The sequence below is a fragment of the Mustela erminea genome, chromosome 7 (assembly GCF_009829155.1).
Source record: "Mustela erminea isolate mMusErm1 chromosome 7, mMusErm1.Pri, whole genome shotgun sequence".
Taxonomy (NCBI): Eukaryota; Metazoa; Chordata; class Mammalia; order Carnivora; family Mustelidae; genus Mustela; species Mustela erminea.
In genome coordinates, this window is record NC_045620.1 from 121872734 (window position 1) to 121892588 (window position 19855).

Consider the following 19855-nt stretch of genomic DNA (forward strand, 5'->3'; position numbering starts at 1 on the left):
TCCTTCTTCACAGTGTGATATTTAAAGTAGTTACAATTGTGATTTTTTTGCACTGCAGTGTAAGCTATACTTAAAATAGAAAGGAATGTAAAGGAGGCCCAAATGATTCTTTCCCCCTGTTTTGTAGGGCAAATGAAAAGGACTAAATGTGCTGAAATTGATGTTGAGACCCCAGACTCCATTCTGGTGAATACAAACCTTCGGGCGCTGATCAACAAGCACACCTTTTCCGTCCTTCCTGGAGACTGCCAGCAGCGCCTTCTTCTACTGCTTCCAGAGGTGGATCGACAGGTGTGTTATTTTCACGCATAAGCAGTTCTCAGAAACCCTTCTGAAGCTTTCTTCACATCCCCTTTAGCACTCCTTAAAACTTTTAAAATAGCTTTTTATATATACTTATAAAGAAGTGGCATCAAAGGTGCTAAAACAAGAAATAAGAACATTTTTATGTAAGTATTTGTAATAGTTTTGCCCTGTAAGTCTTAGAAAGAAAAAAAACTCTTATCAGAATGTCAAGATCATGGAATAAACTTCATGTAGTTATCATATTAGAAAGTGAGGTATTCAGTGAATACAGTCGAAGAGGAAGAGTTGTCTTGCCTAAGACCTTGAACAAGGATTTTTTGAATGGATTTTTTTTAAGAGAGTAAGAATGTTAATTATTTCATTCTTTTGTTAGATTTTTTAAAAAACAAAAACATTTATTGCCTTCATAATTGAGAACTTTCAAAACTGAATATAGTTCATACTCTTTAAAAAAAGATAGCTAGAAGAAATACCAAAGGTATTTGGTATCTCTGGGTAGGGACCAGAGAGATTAAGAGTGGTTAGTAATAAGGTCAAGATCTGAGATTTTAGCTTTTATCAAGGAAAGAGTGACTAGCAAGTCACTCCCCCTTCTGATCATCTGTTTCCTCCTCTACAAAAGGAAGATAGAATTATTATGATTTTCTGAGGTTTATTTAATTCTAAAGGTTTTTTTTATTATTTCCAAACACATACTCTGTTCGAAGTAACCTGATGGGCTCTCCCCTCATTTCCTAATTTTAAAAACAAGATGAAAGAGAGGCATTTTCCCAAGCTAACAGTATGAAAACGAAATTTATACCCTGGTTTGTGGTAAGAGATTAAAGAAGAGTAAGGTATACAACTCATCTTAGCTAATTGTCTGTGTCAAAAATAAAATATTTCTAACTCAGAATATCATCTTTCTATTAAACTGTACTGATGTTAGTTTCAGTAGCGTAATGATGTGAGTCAGCACATAGGAAAGCAGGTTAGATTCCATTTCCCCGGAGACCAAGTAAGTCAGCTACACTACCAGCAGTGGGGTAAAGAAGAAAGTAGAGCTGCTCCTTCCCGGCTACTGCTTCTCCCTCCTTAAAACTTCCTGGGGGAAATTACAGCTTTGGGGATGCCCACCTTTTGGTTTGAACAAGTTAGGAGGCTGAGATTTCTGCAAAGTTTTTAAAGAACTTCTCATTGGGGTTTGCTCTCATCTTTTTTTAAAGGCTCAGGTTATTAGGTTAGGAATATGCTCGGACCTAACTAAAGGCCTATGAACTCTATTGTAGGTTTCTTAGAATGGTCTTTTGACTAATGGCCCTTATCCTCTCTCAGAGGAAGGATTGCCACATAAAATTCTAGAATGAAAAGGGACTTTATAATTTATCTATTCAATTTCCCATGGAGTTCAGGCTGGTGGCAAGTTCTTAATAGGACATTACTTGGCCTTTTTTGAGTATGGTGAGAACACATGGTAATTTGAGAAACAACGTCCTTATGTCTAGAAGTATGGAGCTCCAGTCAACTTCACTGTCCAATGCAATTTAGGATGCTTGTAGAATCCTGGTTATTACTAGGATGGAACATCGAAAACTTAAACATCTTTACTTAAAATTTACTTAAACATCTTTCATTGTCTGAGTGCCCAGCCATGAAGTAAAAAGACATAATTTAGACCAGAGAAAAGAATACGGAGGGGAATGGATTAAAGCACCTATCTAGATATATTTAAAGATCTGTCATAGGAAACAGCTAAACTTGTTTCTCCAGAAAGCAGATGTGAAGTTAAAATAACATTTTTTTAAACAGCTGTAGCTGTTGAAATGGACTGACTTATGATGGAGTAACTTGCTCGTTTCTGGACCATTCAAGCAGAGGTCCCCTGTTTTACAGGGGAAACTGTCACCCCTCTGCCCACTTTCTAGAGAACAAGTCAACAGTCAGCAAACTTGGGCCAGTTTTAGCCCACTGCCTGTTTTTGTGAATAAAGTTTTATCGACATATGGTCACTGGCATTAGTTTACATGTGGCATAGAGCTGTGTTCGTACAGCAGTGGCATATGTGAAGTAGTGGCAGCAGAGGGCCTATGGCCTTTCAGAGCCTCAAATACTTGCAGTTGCTCCTTTGACAGGAAAAGTTCACCAGTTTCTGCTCTAGAGCTGGGCGGGAGTAGGGGTGGGGGCAGATAATGTGGGCCCTGATAGGTATAGAAAGTGAGGCTGGTGGGGAAGAGTTCCTCAGTTGCTAGGATGTCCCAGTAGTTACTTAAATGTTCTCTGAAAAAATTGTTTTTGACTTACGGGTTACATTTAAATTTTTAATCTACCTAGGATTTCTTTTTTGTATTGCTCTGAAATCGGGGTTCAACTGTATTTTCTGCTTATTAATAGCCTCTTGTTTCACCACTACGTATTTGATACAGCCATCTTTTTCTCACAGTTCGAAATCCCATCTTCATTATGTATTCTGTTCAGTTATAAGCGGTGTGTGTTTATCATACTCTCTCATCTTCCACTTGTTTCTTTGTTCCTTCAAGTGTTAGTAATAAGACTTTCAACTGCAGTGGCTTCGTATGTGGTATGTTTAATAATTGGAAAGGTGGTTTTTCTTGTTTTTTCCTTATGAACTTGAAAATCATTTTGTTAATGACAGCTCTGCGTAGGGGTTCTGATTGGAATGTCGATATTACCTGTGGGGAGAATGGCAATTTTACTCAACTTTTCTGTCTAAATCTTTTTTAGATCTGTGTTTTATGTCCTTAAGTAAGATTTATGGTTCTAAACCATGATAGGAAATCTAAAATCTTTAATAGAAAGAGTCTTAAAACCTTTTGGCAAGATACCACAAATCAAGTCCCTAGGCAGATAAATGAGAGAAAGTATTTTTTGCAGATGTGACAGTTTTACTATGAATAGTATGTAAGGGATCCTCACAAATTGATAATAAAAATAAGTAGCCTTAAAAAAAAAATAAGTAGCCTTTTGGAAAAATATACATAATGATAAGCATTTCACAAGATGGCAAATCTAAATATTTAATAAATATGCAAAAAGGTGAACAAAACTCCAGTAGTCAAGATAAAGGAAATTTTTACCATTTTTTAAACCCATTAGAATGGCAGAAATTAAATAGTCTCGTTAATGTATATTGTTCACAGGACAAAGAGTACACTCTTATATTTCAGATAGAAATATGAATTGTTGTAGCCTTTTTGGAAAATAATCTAATAATACCTAGTTATAGACACAGATATTTCGTTGCTTTTAGAGTTTATTCCACAGAAGTAAAAGCTCTAGTGTATTTATCTTTGCCAGAATGCTTACTGCAGCTTGGTTGATTATGGGAAAGTACTGGAAACAAGGTGTGTGTTTATGATTACGGAACTGGGGGATGAATTGAGGTGCGTGCCTGCCGTGAAACATGTGCGGCTGCTACGAAGGAGCGAACACTCTGCCGGTCGACTTGGAGAGACTTCCCCAGTGTGTTACGTGAGAAAAAGAAGATTCAAAGCTTGGTCACAGTTTTATAAGAGAAATAATAAACCTCCCAGGGAGAAACCTTCTTACATGTAGATTTATTTGTTTGCAGATGATTCTTTGAGTATACTTTTTTTTTTTTTTTTTAAGATTTTATTTATTTGAGAGAGAGAGAGAGAGCATGAGAATGGGAAGGGTCAGAGGGAGAAGCAGACTCCCTGCCGAGCAGGCAGACCGATGCGGGACTAGATTCCGGGACTCCAGGATCATGACCTGAGCCAAAGGCAGTTGCTTAACCAACTGAGCCACCCAGGCACCCCAATTCTTTGAGTATACTTAATGGGGAATGGAATTGAAAGAAGGGAGGAGAGGTAAACAGGAAAGAAATTTATTAGAAAATGTGACACATTAAGTATCCAGGATGATATAGTCAGGTTTCTATAAAATTAAATGTATATACATTTTCTTCTCTAAAATGAAAGAAAGTACAATTCCACATGATGTATTTGGCTTTCTTTGTAAGCTTCTCTTGGCTTGTTCTTTGTCCCAGGTTGGTCCAGATGGTCTGATGAAGTTAAATGGCTCAGCCCTTAACAATGAGTTCTTCACTTCAGCAGCCCAAGGCTGGAAGGAAAGACTCTCAGAAGGTAAATGTTCAAACTTTGTGCCTCCTAGAGTGTGTATGTACTTGGAGCTACTATGAGGGCATGTTGGCACCTCTGTGCCTCGGCGAGTTTTTGAGCAATTTTAGTAGGCTAAGGATAGGATGTTTCCGTAGCATAGAACTAGCTATCTTGTGTGGAACCCTATACTGACTTTTGTCTGGATCCTATGTAACCAGGCCTGGCTCCAAGTGGAGTCTAGCAATGTTTCTTCAAGAATTCAAAGTCACCTTTGAATTTAGGGAAACTAAAAAAATAGATTTTTAGTCCCTCTTCCTAAAGATTTTGATTCAGTAATTCTAGGTGAATGCCTAGGAATTGAAATTTTAATAAGCAGAGTACAGAATTAGAGTTACAGTGTTCTCTTATGTTTGTTTTTCAGTACACGTGGAATACAAACTAACACTTGGAAGGTCACATGAAGGTGTACCAAGACATAGCCTAAAACAACTGTGAGAAGCTTTAAAATGAATACACTTGTAAGGAGAGCATTAGGAATGCTACTCCTTGCTGACATTTTGTCAGATCAGTAGCATTTAGAGTTACTTGACCAACTAATTAACCTCTGTGTTGTTGACTGCAATGTTGACGTTTGCCTTCCTGTGGTTTTTGGGCAGGGTGGGGGGAAGCAATTCTGTGTAGAGATGCTTTCTCACTGATTACTCTGGTCCTGTCTCTTAAAGATTTCCTTGAGCAAAGACCCCTTTTTTTTTTCCTGAACTGCAGTCACATAAACACTTTAAAACATACGCATTACTATTACCTTTCTTTAAGAATAATTTGATGAAGGATTTTTGCCCTGCCTAACTCCCCATTTTTTGTTTGTTTGTTTGTTTGTTTCGTTTGTTTTGTTTTTGAGAGAAAGAGAGACCAAACAGTAGTAAGAGGGAGGGAGACAGAGGGACAGAAAGAATCTTAAGCAGGCTCTAGGCTCAGTGCAGAGCTGGAAGCAGGGCTTGATCTCTGGACGCTGAGATCATGACCTTAGCCAAAATCAGGACTCACCCAGGCGCTCGCGCCCCCGGCTCCCCCACTACCCAGTTTTTTAAAGTCGGTAATGTCATCAGTGGTACTTTGATTGTTATCAGTGTTTCTTTTTTTTTCTCTTTTTCTTTTTCTTTTCTCTTTTTGCATATGAGCAGTCACTGTTGTGCCTAGTCATATGATCGTATTTTATGAGCAGCAAAAACTTTGAACACTGTACACATGTGAACAGAAGTCAGTATGTTTTATTCCTCATTCTCTCGTATACAGTAGACTCCCTGAAAAAGTAGTTCTGGGTTAGATTCTGACAGGCAAAGTCCTCTTTTCTACTCCCGTGCCCAGGACTATGTCCTTCAACACTTTTCCTCTCTATTCTTTTACCCTGAAGAAACCTAAACTTGAACACTGCCATTTCTATCTATTTTTCCTTGATGTCCTGGGTATTAGAGTATAAAAAAGAGCAGGCTTTCTGAGCCACAGTTTGAAGAGGGCCTACCCAAGAGATTCAGGTGTCCTCTGCTGTCGGAGTGGCAGGGATGGAGGTAGTTGGTGGTGTATGCAAATAAATGTCATATTCAGAGCGGGGCGGTCATTGGCATGTTCAGTGCCTTATGCCAGGGCGCTAGAACGGTATAGTTTCTGGAGCAGTTAGAAAACTGACCACTCCCAGATAACTCCCTGCCGTTTTAGTGGAACCTCGGCTGCCTGGAAGCTGGGTCCCGGGTCACAGCTGTTCATTATGCAGTACGAGACAAAAGGCACAAAATACAACTTGCCTAAGGGAAGCAGAACTTTAAAATTACAGAATGCCCAATGGTATTATTTACTGAAACCATGTGACTCTTTAAGAAATGACAAATTCAAGGTTAGTGATAAATCTGTAGGGAGTATGATGTTTGGAGCAGGAGGGAGGTGCTGTAAGAGAGCCCAGAGGAAAGGCACAGGTGGCCTCAGCTGAGCACTGGCAACTGCTCACGGTGGTGTGTAAGCACTGGATGTCCCCCAGTGGCTTCTAGGGGCTTCTTTCCAGTGAGGAATTGGGGGAAATTTCTCTAACTTACACATGATAGTATTCTGACTCCTGCACCAGTTTTTTACAAATATTTAAAAGTTTAAAAAAGCATATTTTTGTTGAATATCCTTTTTTTCCCTTTTTTACATTACAGGTGAGTTTACACCTGAGATGCAGGTGAGAATTCGCCAAGAGATTGAGAAGGAGAAAAAAGTAGAGCCATGGAAAGAACAATTCTTTGAAAGCTACTATGGTCAGAGGTAATACCAAGACAGGTTCTATAAACCAAATGTGAATTCCTACATATGTGTCACACAGTGTTTCATTTTAAGTACCTTTGCAGAAATTCTAGTCCTCAATTTCCTTCTATTATTATACCAGATTTTTTCTTTCTTTCTTTCTTTCTTTTTTTTTTTAAGATTTTATTTATTTATTTGACAGAGAGAGAGATCACAAATAGGCAGAGAGACAGACAGAGAGAGAGATGAGGAGAAGCAGGCTCCCTGCTGAGCAGAGAGCCCAACTCGGGACTCGATCCCAGGCCCCTGGGATCATGACCTGAGCCGAAGGCAGAGGCTTAACCCACTGAGCCACCCAGGTGCCCCTTTTTCTTTTTTTAAAAAAAGATTTTATTTATTTATCTTACAGAGAGAATGAGAGACAGAGACAGAGCATGAGGAGGGAGGAGGAGGCAGAGGGAGAGGGAGAAGCAGACTCCACACTGAGCAGGGAGCCTGCCACGGGGCTTGATCCCAGGACCAGGGATCCCCTGGGATCGTGACCTGAGCCAAAGGCAGATGCTTAACCTGCGCATTTTTCTTCTTAACCAATTCTTCTTAACCAAGATATTTTTTTCTTTTTATGAATCACGGATGTACAAAATTGGGTTACTTGATTCTTGACACGTTACCGTTGTGGGTGGGATGTTTCATTTAAACATTATTATCTCGAATTGGAGTCCCTTTCTTTGAATAGTCTGAATGGTTCTTCCAGTAAGTTTATAAGTTAAAAGAACACTGAAGTTTTTTCTAATAGTTAATTATCCCACGAGATGGTAGTTCATCTAGAATCACCAAGGAGTTCTAGGAATCCCGTAATATGAATCATTACACCCAGGGCATCAATAAACAGCCTCTTCTCTTTAGAAAGCACTCTGGCAGGTCTTCATAGCTGCATGAAGATACAAACTCTGTTCTCAAGAAGATGATTTTCCTAATAAAATCTCAAGGGGATTTATTTTCCTAATAAAAAATCTAAGTAGGGGCACCTGGGCTGCTCAGTCAGTTAAGCTGCTGCCTTTGGCTCAGGTCATGATCCCAGGGTGCTGGGATCGAGCCCCACAGCGGGCTCTCTGCTCAGCAGGGAGCCTGCGTCCCCCTGTTTTTCTGCCTGCTTCTCTGCCTACTTGTGATCTCTGTCTGTCAAATAAATAAATAAAATCTTTAAAGAAAAATCTAACTAAAATGTTAATGGGGGCATTTAAATAGATGACAGTGGAGCTCCGTTGTTTGAGGTAGAATTGAACATCCAGAGAGTTACTGGTTTGTCTCCCTTGTCTTCTGCATACCTAATGGCAGACTTTAAGGACACTCTGTAACCACAGTTTGACAACTACTGACTCTTTTTCTTATCTCCCAGTAGTTCATCGATCCTCTTTATGGTTACGTAGGAAGTGGTTCCTTTTGTGGTTAAGAGTCTCTCGTATGGGCTCGCCTGGCTGGCTAAGTTGGTAGAGTGTGCAACTCTTTTTTTTTTTTTTTTTTTTTAAGATTTTATTTATTTATTTGACAGAGGGAGGCTTAGTAAGAGGGGCAACACAAACAGGGCGAGTGGGAGAGGGAGAAAGCAGGCCTCCTGCTGAGCAGGGAGCCTGACGCGGGGCTTGATCCCAGGATTCTGGGATCATGACCTTACCCAAAGGCAGACGCTTAACGACTGAGCCACTCGGACGCCCCTGAGTGTGCAACTCTTAATATTTGGATTGTGTGTTTGAACCCCATGTTGGTCTTAAAAAAGAGTCTCATATATTGATATTTCTACACTCTTGGTATGAGTTTTGAGCCTTTCTACAGAAATGATGGTATTTCCATTAGACTCTTGTCACAGATGTCACTCCGTAGATATTGTACATTCCCTCTGTAGGCAGATAGAGCATTGTAGCAGTTTTGGGGTCTTTCTGTTTTCATCTGTACCTTTTTTTGGCCAGTATTTACGGGAGGACTGTTTTTTGTGTTTTTTTGTTTGTTTGTTTGTTTTTGTCTATTTTTGTTGTTAGCCACTCTATCTCAGAGGTGCAGTACTGATCATTTGAAGTCACCAAAGAGGGTCTCCTGCCTTTGCCTGTTTATACAATGTGCTGAAAGACTACAAGGGGTCTCTGATGACCTCTGCTGAGTAGCCTAATTCTAATGGGGCCACACTGTGGAAGTCCCATTTTACCATCACTCCTAGGACAGCTCAGAGTCATTGGTCTCAGCATTATGGAACTATACTAAGTGAAGTGTAAATGGGCGTCCAGAAATTCCAGAGTTCTAATTTTCAACCTCTGGAAAACATTGACAGCCACCTCCTCCTGTCTCCTCAGGGGCCCGTAGACTTCTTGGGCCGTCCTTTCTGCAGGTGCTACAGAGCAGAGTTGATGAGGGTGCGTGGGTCTCGGCCTTCTTTCACTTCCTTCGTGGGTAGTCTGTGATGCTTGCCTCTAGACGTGCTAGCCCCTTTTATAAGGATAAATAATAATGACAATTAATAGTATCAAGCTTTAATATGTGCTAGGTACTGTTCTAAGTACTTTATATGCATTAAGTTAATCACACCAATAATACAAAGTAATGAACCTCCGTATATGATGAGGAAACTGAGATACAACAGACTAGTGACTGACTTAATGTCACATGTGTGTATCAGAGCCAGGTTTTGCCTCCAAACACTTGAGATCCAGAGCTTCACTAATCATAATAATGGTGATGATATAGGAGGAAAAGCTACTCTGTGTCAGGGTTTCTTCCAGGCATTGCCATATACTATTATCTCCTAATACTAAACATGGGCCATTTCTCAACTAGGATATTTTTTTCTTCCACCTTTTAGTTCTGGTTTGAGCCTTGAGGATTCAAAGAAATTGACAGCCTCACCCAGCGATCTCAAAGTAAAGAAAACCCCAGCTGAGCAACCAAAATCCATGCTTCCATCAGAGGCCTCGCCTGTCAGTGTTGTCCCAGGAATTCCCCAGTTAGGGTCAAAAGAAGAAATGGTGCAAATGCCATCCCCAGTAAGAAAAGAAGAGCATGAAAGCCAAGATACGGTGCAACCAAACCCCAAATCCACAGAGCCCCTGCTTCCCTCAGCAAGCAATACGCAAGAGCTTAGCAGCATTCTCCCCATCCAGTGCCCAAAGGATGACAGTTTCTTGGAGCAGAAGCCAGTTGCCTCTGCTGAACAGGAGTCTGAGAAAGAGAATCATCTCACCACAACAGCTCCTAGTTACAACAAAGATGAAGGCCAAGAAGCTTTAGTTACGTCCCCAAACAAACCCAAGAGTCCCGGGGTGGAAAAACCGGTAATGAAGCCCATGGCAGAAACTGGTTCACAGGAGATCGCAGCAAAAGACCCTCCATCGGCCCCAGTTGATCACAGCCCAGAAAGCCTCAAGAGGAAGTCTTGCATCCAAGAAGAGGGCCCCGTGAGCTGGGAGAAGAGGCCACGTGTCACGGAGAATCGCCAGCACCAGCAGCCATTTCAAGTCTCGCCACAGCCCTTTCTCAGTAGAGGGGACAGGATCCAGGTGCGAAGAGTACCACCTCTCAAGGTAAGAGAGAGGGAAGGATTGAAAAAGAGAAAGTGTCTGAACACTAAGTTTCTGGTCTTACTTAATACCAAGTCATTCGTGGTATTTTTAACACAGAAGCAGTTGTATATATTTGATAAGCACGTAACTGCGTTCTTACATGAACAAAAATTATGACTATACAGGCATTTAGAACTGCATTCCTACAGATCTTTATTAGTGTTTTGGTAGTAAGGAAAGTTCCTGGATATCTAACTAACGTGGACCACCTCCACCCATCCTCCTGGCTGGCCACTCTTAAGATAGTTGTGGACATTATTCTGTCTCATGTGACAAAACAAGAAATATAATAATAAACAGAAGGAAGCCCTTGGTGTGATCAAGAGATCTTTGTAGCAAGAGCCATGACATTTTAAGTGTACCTTGGTCCTTTTCTTATTGCCATAACAGATTGGATGTTCTTTGGCTCTAGAACTACCTTTAGTTCCCCCCTCTTAAAGAAAACCTGTGTGGCTGCTGTGAGTCACTGCTGGTTACTTGAGGGACATCAGTAAGGTAGACTAGCCTTGCTAAGCTCTGCCGCTAAGGCTTTGTCCCTGACTTTCATGTTAGCATTCTGTTGCTACTTAGCAAATATTTCACATTCATAAAGCGGTGTCCTTATCTAAGTATACAAGAGTGCATCTAACCAGTAGTGAGCCCTTTAAAGCCCAAACACATTTTTACTTCTGACCTAAAGGTTTACTAATACTTGGGCTTGTGCTTAAGATCAGTTTGCAGTTCATTTTTTCACTTAGTAAATAGTATATATTAATAAGTTTTTATTAGTGGTGTTTATTAATACTGTTGTGTCTACTGTCAGCCCAGACATTGGGTAGTATTCACTCACGTTAGAAATATAAATAGAAAAAAAAGCCACATAGAAATACTTTTTCCCTCTTTTTTATTTAACTTAGATGAACCAAAGCTAGTTCCATCAGATAATATTCCTTAGAGACATTCAGTTGCTAGTACTTGACCCATTTAATTTACTATCTTTTTTTCTCTCGTGTTGCTTCTTAATTGCTAACTGTATGACATTCTCATTACTTTTTAATTTTAAGATTTATGCACTTAGGAATCTCCCTTTTTAAAAAAAAAAATGTTTGCCACTTTTCCACCATTAACATACTTTGCATGCTTTGCCAGAGATTGTGATTTTTTTTTCTTTAATTTTTTATTTTTTATAAACATATATTTTTATCCCCAGGGGTACAGGTCTGTGAAGACATTGTGATTTTTAATGAAAATCACTTTACAATTCTTTTATCCCCCACTCTTACTGTTACAAAAATATTAGAAACCTTTCTGTAATGAGTGTCAGTCAGAACTTCTGTGCAGACCTGAGAGTTGAATTACATTTTAGGTTTTACTTAATATAGATGATACTGTGAGATGTGTCATTTCTATTTCCTCATCTTTATAGAGACTGACTTACATCCTGCTTGGTCTGCTTCCCTAATCCAGAGAGGCCCCACACTGAAAATTAAAGTCCACCATGACGTGTTATTGTTACTGTTTTTTCCCTTTCTTTTGTTTTCTTCTTCTTCCTTACACCCTCCTCCCCCCTGCAGAATACTTTTTACCAGAAGTTGCTTTAATAACTCTTCCCTTAGACCTGTATCTCAAATTCCACTTTCTTTGTTTCTTTTTTTTTTTCTTTTTAAAGATTTTATTTATTAGACAGAGACACAGCGAGAGAGGGAACACAAGCAGGGGGATTGGGAGAGGGAGAAGCAGGCTTCCTGCAGAGCAGGGATCTCAATGTAGGGCTCAATCCCAGGACCCTGGGATGGTGACCTGAGGCAAAGGCAGATGCTTAGTCATCTGAGCCACCCAGGCACCCCATCAAATCCTACTATGTTCTTAGACAAAACTTAATGTAATTTATAACAGAGCAAAATCTTCTAACCAAAACTTAAGTAGAAAAATAAAATCTTATTATAAATGTTATATGTGTGTATATATGTTATATACATGCATATGTATGCACTTACATGTTATAACATGGATGTCTATACCATAGTACGTATAGAGAGATGGAAAACGGTGTTTCCTATTTGGTATGCATCTGTTCTATTTTATTAAGATTTTGTTTATTTATTTGAGAGAAAGAGCGAGGGAGAGCTAACAAGTGGGAATGGGAGCCGGGTGGGGGGTGGTGGGGGAGAGGGAGAAGCAGGTTCTCCAGGGAGCAGGGAACCCAACGTGGGGATCCATCCCATGACTCTGAGATCATGACCCGTGCTGAAGGCAGGGACTTAACCAACTGAGCCACTCAGGCGCCCCATCTTTTCAGGATACATGAAGAAAATCGACCTTGCTTTACCAGGGTAGGGCTTCTTGTTTATTTGTTACCAGTGCCCAGACAACATAAACAGGTTGTAGAGCTATCTACAGGAGACATTACCAAGGGGCAACATTTGCTTCTTTCCCTCTGTTGGTAGCTTCTGAAATACTGTGCAGTTAGATGTAAAAGCGATTCAGTGCTAAGAGATTAGGTACATGTCCTGATGTGAGATGTGTGGACTGTGCCAGCTGTGACATGATCCCATAGCTCTGACTTCTGCGTGACAGAGAATCTGTTTCTCAGGACTACTGACCTTTTGAGAAATGGATATTGCAAATAATGAAAAATTTTTAGTGACTTTATTATTCTTAATTTAAGGACTTCCGGAAGGATAACATGCATTTTCTTAGAGCCCTTTGGCTTAATTTCTTTTTGTTTTTTAATTAAATGCCCTGTAACATCTGTCACAGTTATTTGCTCCTTTAAATTCTGACAACTTACTAGAAGAGTCCAGGCTTTGATGCATTCTCATTTAAGTCTGATAGCTTCCAAAGTATTGTTTCAGACAGGAGTCAGAGTCCTTTCAGCTACAGTATTTTATGCTGTGAAAATCAGTGGTTTCAAACTCGGTGATGTAGCAGAGTTTCCAGGAAGTGTTTCAGAAGTGTATATTTTCTCTAGAGTTCTAATTTGTCAGTTTTGGGAGAGGACCCAGAGCACATTTATTTTTAAACAGCTCCCCAAGTAAGTATAACGGCAGCCACGGGTGAAAATGACTGTGGCGAACATTATATACGTTCTGTCTATACTCCCTTCGTGTGGATGGACGGAGTGGGGTACATCTGTGGATCCCACATGTCTACCTTCCAGTGCTATCTAGACACCTCTGTCATTGAGCTAACTCAGCTTCTCTGGTTAAGTGTGCATGTGTGGATGTGCATAGAGCAGAAGAGAGCAAGAATTTTCCTCGCAGCTTAGCAGGAGAGCTAAGAAGAAAAAGACAGTGGTGCAGTGCTGTATGCTGCTTCTCTCACGCACGCATGCGAAAGTGCAAATACCCTGGGAGGTCTGAACCTTAAGTAATAAGCTGTCGTTGAGTAGCAATGCCAGGAGAAGGGAGTTGTGTTGAGAAAAGAGGCATAGGGATTCGGGGTGGGGAGGGTGTCAAGGGACGAGAGGCTTTGGCCCCAGGAGAGGAGGTGGAAGGACCCTAGGGGCACAGTCGCGTTGCTGTCTCCACTCTTAGGTCTCTCGGCCATGGACCTCCCATTTGTGTCACTGGTGTGCAGTGGTTCCTGGCACAATTTAAGTGTTCTGGAAGTTGTGTTTTTCTTGTCGATGAAAACTAAGCTCCGGGTTTTTCTCTCCCTCCTCCTTTCAGATCCCGGTCTCCAGAATCTCCCCCATGCCTTTTCCTACATCGCAGGTCTCTCCCAGGGCTCGTTTTCCAGTCTCCATCACTAGTCCTAACAGAACAGGAGCCAGAACTCTCGCAGACATCAAAGCAAAAGCCCAGCTGGTCAAAGCACAGAGGGCTGCCGCCGCCGCCGCCGCTGCCGCTGCCGCTGCTGCCGCCGCCGTTGGAGGGACCATTCCGGGACCTGGCCCCGGGGGCGGACAAGGTCCAGGAGAGGGAGGTGACAGGAAAACTGCTGGAGGAGGGAGTCCAGACTCAGACAGAGGCCGCGAACCTGGAAAGGGCCCCACACTGGAATTGGCAGGAACTGGAAGCAGGGGAGGTACGAGAGAGCTTTTACCCTGTGGTCCAGAGACTCAGCCCCAGTCTGAGACCAAGAGCCCAGACCAGGCACAGCCTCCTCGTGTCTCTGGAGCACAACTACAGCAAGCCCCCTCAGGGCCTCCAGCAGCTGCCGGTGGGGGAGCGCGCGCAAGCGTCCCCTCTCCAGCCCGCACTGACGCCCCCTCAGCAGCTGTAGGGCAGCTGACGAACGAAAGGCTGAATCCCCCGGGGGCAGCGGCCGTGGTGGCCTCTCTCACCCACCTGCAAGCTCCCGGGACCTGCCGGCAGGAGACCGCGCCCTCTGCGCCCACAGAGCCTGCTGTCCGCTCAGGTGCCTCGCCTGTTCGTTTTGCTGCCGATGGCACCGTCGAGCCCAGTGCAGGTTCTGGTAGGAATGTGCCAGACCCTTCGGCCTCAGCAGAGACATCTGCTGGCGCTTCAACAGCTGTGCCTCCCTCTCCTTTAACATCTTTATTGACCGCAGCCACTTTAGAAAAGCTTCCTGTACCCCAGGTCAGTGTAAGTGTAGCACCGACGGGATCGGCTCCATCCTCGAGCACTTTGCCAGTAGCTTCTAGCCTTAAAACTCCAGGAACGTCTTCAAATTTGAATGGACCCCTGTCAAGGCCAAGCTCTAGTATCCCCGCGAATAACCCTTTGGTCACTCAGCTGCTTCAGGGCAAGGATGTTCCCATGGAGCAAATTCTGCCTAAACCTCTCACCAAAGTTGAAATGAAAACTGTTCCACTGGCCACGAAAGAGGAGCCGGGGGCAGCAGTGTTCACAGGCAGCGGCGCCGCCGAAAACAGCAGCAGAGAGGAAGGTAGCGAGAGGCAGTGCCTCCCGGCTCTGCAGCAGCTGGGTAAAGCCTTGCCAAGTACGCAGCTCCCCCAGGTTCCAAGACCCCTTCAGCTCTTTTCAGGTAAGGACCTGAGGGACTCTAGCATCGACGCACACCAGTACCAGGAAGGACTCAGCAAAGCCACCCAAGATCAGATCCTTCAGACTCTCATCCAGAGGGTTCGGAGGCAGAACGTTCTCCCATTTGTGCAGCCCTCCCAGTTCAACTTCACTCACTCAGGTTTCCCGTTAGAAGACATCTCCACAAGCCAGAGGTTCATGCTGGGTTTTGCTGGCAGAAGGACATCGAAGCCTGCAATGGCAGGTCACTACTTACTTAACATTTCCACCTATGGCCGGGGTTCAGAGAGCTTGAGGAGGACCCATTCTGTAAACCCCGAAGACCGTTTGTGTCTAAGTAGCCCCACAGAGGCCTTGAAAATGGGATACACAGACTGTAAAAATGCCACCGGAGATAGCAGCAGCGGCAAAGAAGATACCGACGAGGAAAGTTCTGGTGACGAGCAAGAAGCCATCATGGTGAAGGAGGAGTCCCAGGCTGCCCAGGGTCCTGGCAAGTGTGAAGCAAGTTCGGGAACCCACAGCAGAGAAGCCCTGTCCGCCAGTGATTGTTTGGCAAAAAAGAACGTGAAGGCGGAGACACCTGTGCACGAGCAGACCACGTTACGCAAGGAGAGTTACCTGTTCACGAGGGGCCAGACATTTGATGAAAAGACGCTAGCCAGAGATTTTATTCAGGCCGCCCAGAAACAGATGGCCCATGCGGTGAGAGGCAAGACGATGCGTAGCAGCCCTGAGCTTTTTAGTTCGACTGCCCTTCCTCCGACCGCAGACAGTCCTACCCATCAGCCTCTCCTCCTCCCACCGCTGCAGACCCCGAAGCTGTACGGAAGCCCCAGCCAGATCGGGCCAAGCTACAGAGGCATGATCAATGTCTCCACCTCGTCCGACATGGACCATAACTCTGCTGTCCCGGGGATGCCGGACTGTAGCCAGGTGGCCAGCAACGTAGGCGATGTCATGTCCTTTTCGGTGACTGTCACTACCATCCCTGCTAGCCAAGCGATGAATCCCAGCAGCCACGGCCAGACCATTCCGGTTCAGGCCTTTTCAGAAGAGAACAGCATAGAGGACACACCTTCGAAATGTTACTGCCGATTGAAAGCCATGATCATGTGCAAGGGGTGTGGAGCGTTCTGCCACGACGATTGCATTGGCCCCTCGAAACTTTGTGTCTCTTGCCTTGTCGTTCGGTAACAAGACTAGAAAGAGGATACTTGGGGAGGAGGCAGGGAGGGAAGGATTGATGAGATGTGGGGTCTTTTGCGTCCTTTCGGAATCACAGAAATAAATAAGTAGGTTTCAGTTGTCTTAAGAGACAAATGTTACTTAATCAGGAATACAGAGTACAGATCTTACATTGTAGAGGAAGAGCACCTTGTATAGTAAGTCTAGGTCAAGCAAGACTTCGTGAATTTGTGACAAGTTTGCACTTACGAAATCATGTAAATATGTCACATTTTGTTTTAACATTGTTTTCCCAAGTATTTAGGTAATGATGTATTTGAATTCAGATTTATGTTCTGCTTCACGTGACTCTGAGAAAAGTTTAATGCCATGCATGGTTAAAGGAAGCGGTCTCTCTTCTCTCCCTTTCCTAAGAGGCCAGGGAAAGGAAGGAATGAAGGAATGGTCTGGAGAAATGACCATTCAAGCTGATTATGTCATGTCGGGCTGACTGCAGGCTTTACATAAGATTATTCAGCCTTGGTGGGATTTGGATTCAGGGTTTACTCCATCCCTTTACCTTAAACAGAACCTCTTAAGTTCAAATTTTTGATACTGTTTTAATTTTACAGGTTAGTAATTCAGACTCTGAAAGCTCTTGACCTGGTTCTTGGCTTCCACAAACGAGTACTGTCGCCAAGCTCTCTGCTTGCAATTCATGTCCCCCACAAGAATTGAGGGCGCCCCGCCCTCAAGGCCCCCTGCCCTGCCCTGAGAACGTGAATGTGGCCCAGGATGGGTATGTGCCCCCACACCCTGGCCCCTGCTGTTAGCGGGGCCTGTGCAGGGCAGCAGTTCTAGCAGTAACATCCAGGAACTCAGTCACGGGCGCTTACAAACGCGGGGGTGGTGGGGGGCATGCTAGGAGAGCAGGAGCAAAGAGTGTTAGTGACAGGGTGATTTGAACTGTGCGTTTGGTTGGGCAGGGCCTCAAAAAGTGCAGAAACTGAACATAAAGAATTTCGGAAAACGATTTTAACACTAGAAGCAAGGTAGCCTCTTTTTTCCTCTTCTTGCCCAACCCTGTTCCCTCACGGTCTGTAGTCCACTGTTGTGCAGGAGGGAAAGCTCCTTGTTGCCACATTTGCCTGTTCTGTTAAGCCTGTTTTGACCTCCCAGGCATCTGAGGAGTATGGAGTGATCTTACTAGATACTACTTTGAACACAATGTGTGCACGTATGTACACACACACAGAGTAAAAGTTAGACACTTCTCCTGTTCTAAAAAACATATCCTCTGTTTTAGATTACTGCTGTCTATGCACTAGGAATCTCTAATGTAAAGGGCTTCAGTAAATGGTTAAGGGAACATCTAGAAAGGAAGAGAAATTAACTCCAAAGTTTGTTGCTTGTTTTTGTTGGTTCTTTTTGGTTTTCCTTTGTTGTTTTTTAAATCTTGTCGCCAGTGACTGAAGAGTTTTTGAGAACATACATTTAGGTCCTGGTTAAAGAACATTAAAATGAATCTACAGTTTACCACAATTCGGTATTGAAGAATTGGGTATTGTCATTGTGCATCATTTGCATATTGATTTCAAGTTTCCTGATTTCAAGTGTGTAAAGTAAGAATATTACTGCAGCCTAGTACACTTACGGCTGTGCTTAGTGTTCAGGATGTGATACTTGCCAAGTGCAGAACAGTGTAAATTTACTAAATCACATTCCAGATTAGGAGAAAGTAGACAGTAATACTCTTTGCTCGTCCCCGTTCTGTTCCCCATTCTTCCCCTGTATGCTTTTAATACTTTTGAACCCCATAAGAAACCTACTATTTAACTGTTTTCAGTTTTTGCTTCTGTTATTTTTTGTGGCTCAAGGCAAATACAAGATTATTTGTTCTAGTTTTAGCCAAGACAATAGGATGTCCTCCTAACTTCCCTTTTTCTTCTAGCACACACATAGCTAAAAAATACGAAGGCTACAAGGATCCTGGGATAAGGAGTAAGTTCTTTAGCCACGATCCAGTAAGAAAGAAACATGGTTCGGTTCCCCAAACTTTCAGTACTCGGGGTAGATCCAGGGGCAGGGGCGAAAAGGACCTATTATTGCTGGTTAAAACTCTCCACGCTCAGCTTCTTCACTCCCCACGCCAGTGCCAGGCCTGAGGGCTAGTCTTTGTGCTGGAAGTGCCTGAGTATTTCAGAACTGACGCTGTGCTAAATGTGAATTACTAATTTGGATTGATCAAAGTGAACTTTCTTCTTTACACCTTTCCTGTCATAGGAAGCCTCTCCGCGGTTCCCCTAATCTGCGGTTGGACAGACTAACCAGGAGAGGAAGAGAGGGATCAGGGATTTTCACGTCCATTGGGAGAGCAAACCGTATCGTGCCTCTTCTTCTTGACCAGGCTCTTGCAGATCGGTCCTAAGCATTATTATTCCCCAGATTCTTTTAACAACTAATACTCAGCTAATAAAATACTTGCATTTGTGAATGTCCCTAAAACAGGATTTGTCAGCTAGGTACACTGCCTCAATCTTGACCGAATGAGAGACTGGGTTCTCTAGGGTTGGTAGTAAATTGAATACAACCTGTTTGTTTCACAACAGTGGTTTCAGGTAGAAAGTCATTCATTCTCAGAGCTGAGCAGAAAAACAACAGCAGCAATCCAAACACGTTAACAGTCTGGCCCTTTTGAAAATGAAGCAGTAGAAACAAGAAAAATCTTCATATTATTGAGAGCATGGTACACCGGTATCTTTAAAGCAGTTTTTTTGTCTTAGGTTTTCGGAGTTGCTTTACCTTTCAGCTCAATCCGAAAGGTTGCTAATAAATGCTGAGCTTTTTTTTTTTTTTTTTTTTTAATGGCATTTAGTTGCACTATTTCCAGTGACTAGTCAGGCATTATGCCTGATGCTTATGCCTCCAGGGTATGCTTTTCGAGCCTGAGCCTTCCGCTACCTTCCATTGTAGGTCACCCTGGGGAGATAGCATTAACAATAACTATGTCATCTCAGTCTTAATGACTGTTCTGAGTTGTCTACTAGTAGAGAAGGCTCCCTGAATCTGAAAAAAAGAAAAATTTGATAAAAATTCTCCATCCTGTTAAACAACCTGGGGTGGTTTGCCCTACTATTCCTTAACCCCCGTGTTCAAGACACCGAGACTATCCTTGGTATCCCCTGTAACATTTCTAAGAATAAGATCTGGCAAATGGGACATTTTTCTTGGAGAAGGGGAAGTATATTTGCATGGGCTGGCAAGGCACCCAGCTGTAGGGGTTTTAGGAATTATCTCATTCAAATAGCCAAAGGAAGACCTCATTGCCTTCCCGGGGAGGGTGTATAAATTCATACATATTGATAACTGGACAGTTACCATCCTAATCGTTTATTCTTGCCTTTCTCCGCCTTAGAGCCCTTAAAAAACTCTTGGGTGAAATGATTTGTTATAATGAGGGGGGTCTTCTCTGGTCATTACGCCACTATTT

General features: G+C 42.9%; 1 protein-coding gene across 6 annotated transcripts in view; it reads left to right on the plus strand.

The window, feature by feature from the left end:
• The window catches only part of ASXL2 (ASXL transcriptional regulator 2), a 130653-nt gene extending 111701 nt beyond the window's left edge, over positions 1-18952 (plus strand). For all 6 annotated transcript variants that reach the window (XM_032353110.1, XM_032353112.1, XM_032353111.1 and 3 more), the window contains 5 exons: positions 128-291; positions 4313-4409; positions 6575-6680; positions 9511-10228; positions 13918-18952. In XM_032353110.1, coding sequence (XP_032209001.1) covers positions 128-291; positions 4313-4409; positions 6575-6680; positions 9511-10228; positions 13918-16395 — 3563 coding nt within the window. In that variant the 3' untranslated portion in view covers positions 16396-18952. The remainder of the gene's footprint in view (positions 1-127; positions 292-4312; positions 4410-6574; positions 6681-9510; positions 10229-13917) is intronic.
• Positions 18953-19855: the final 903 nt, after the last annotated feature.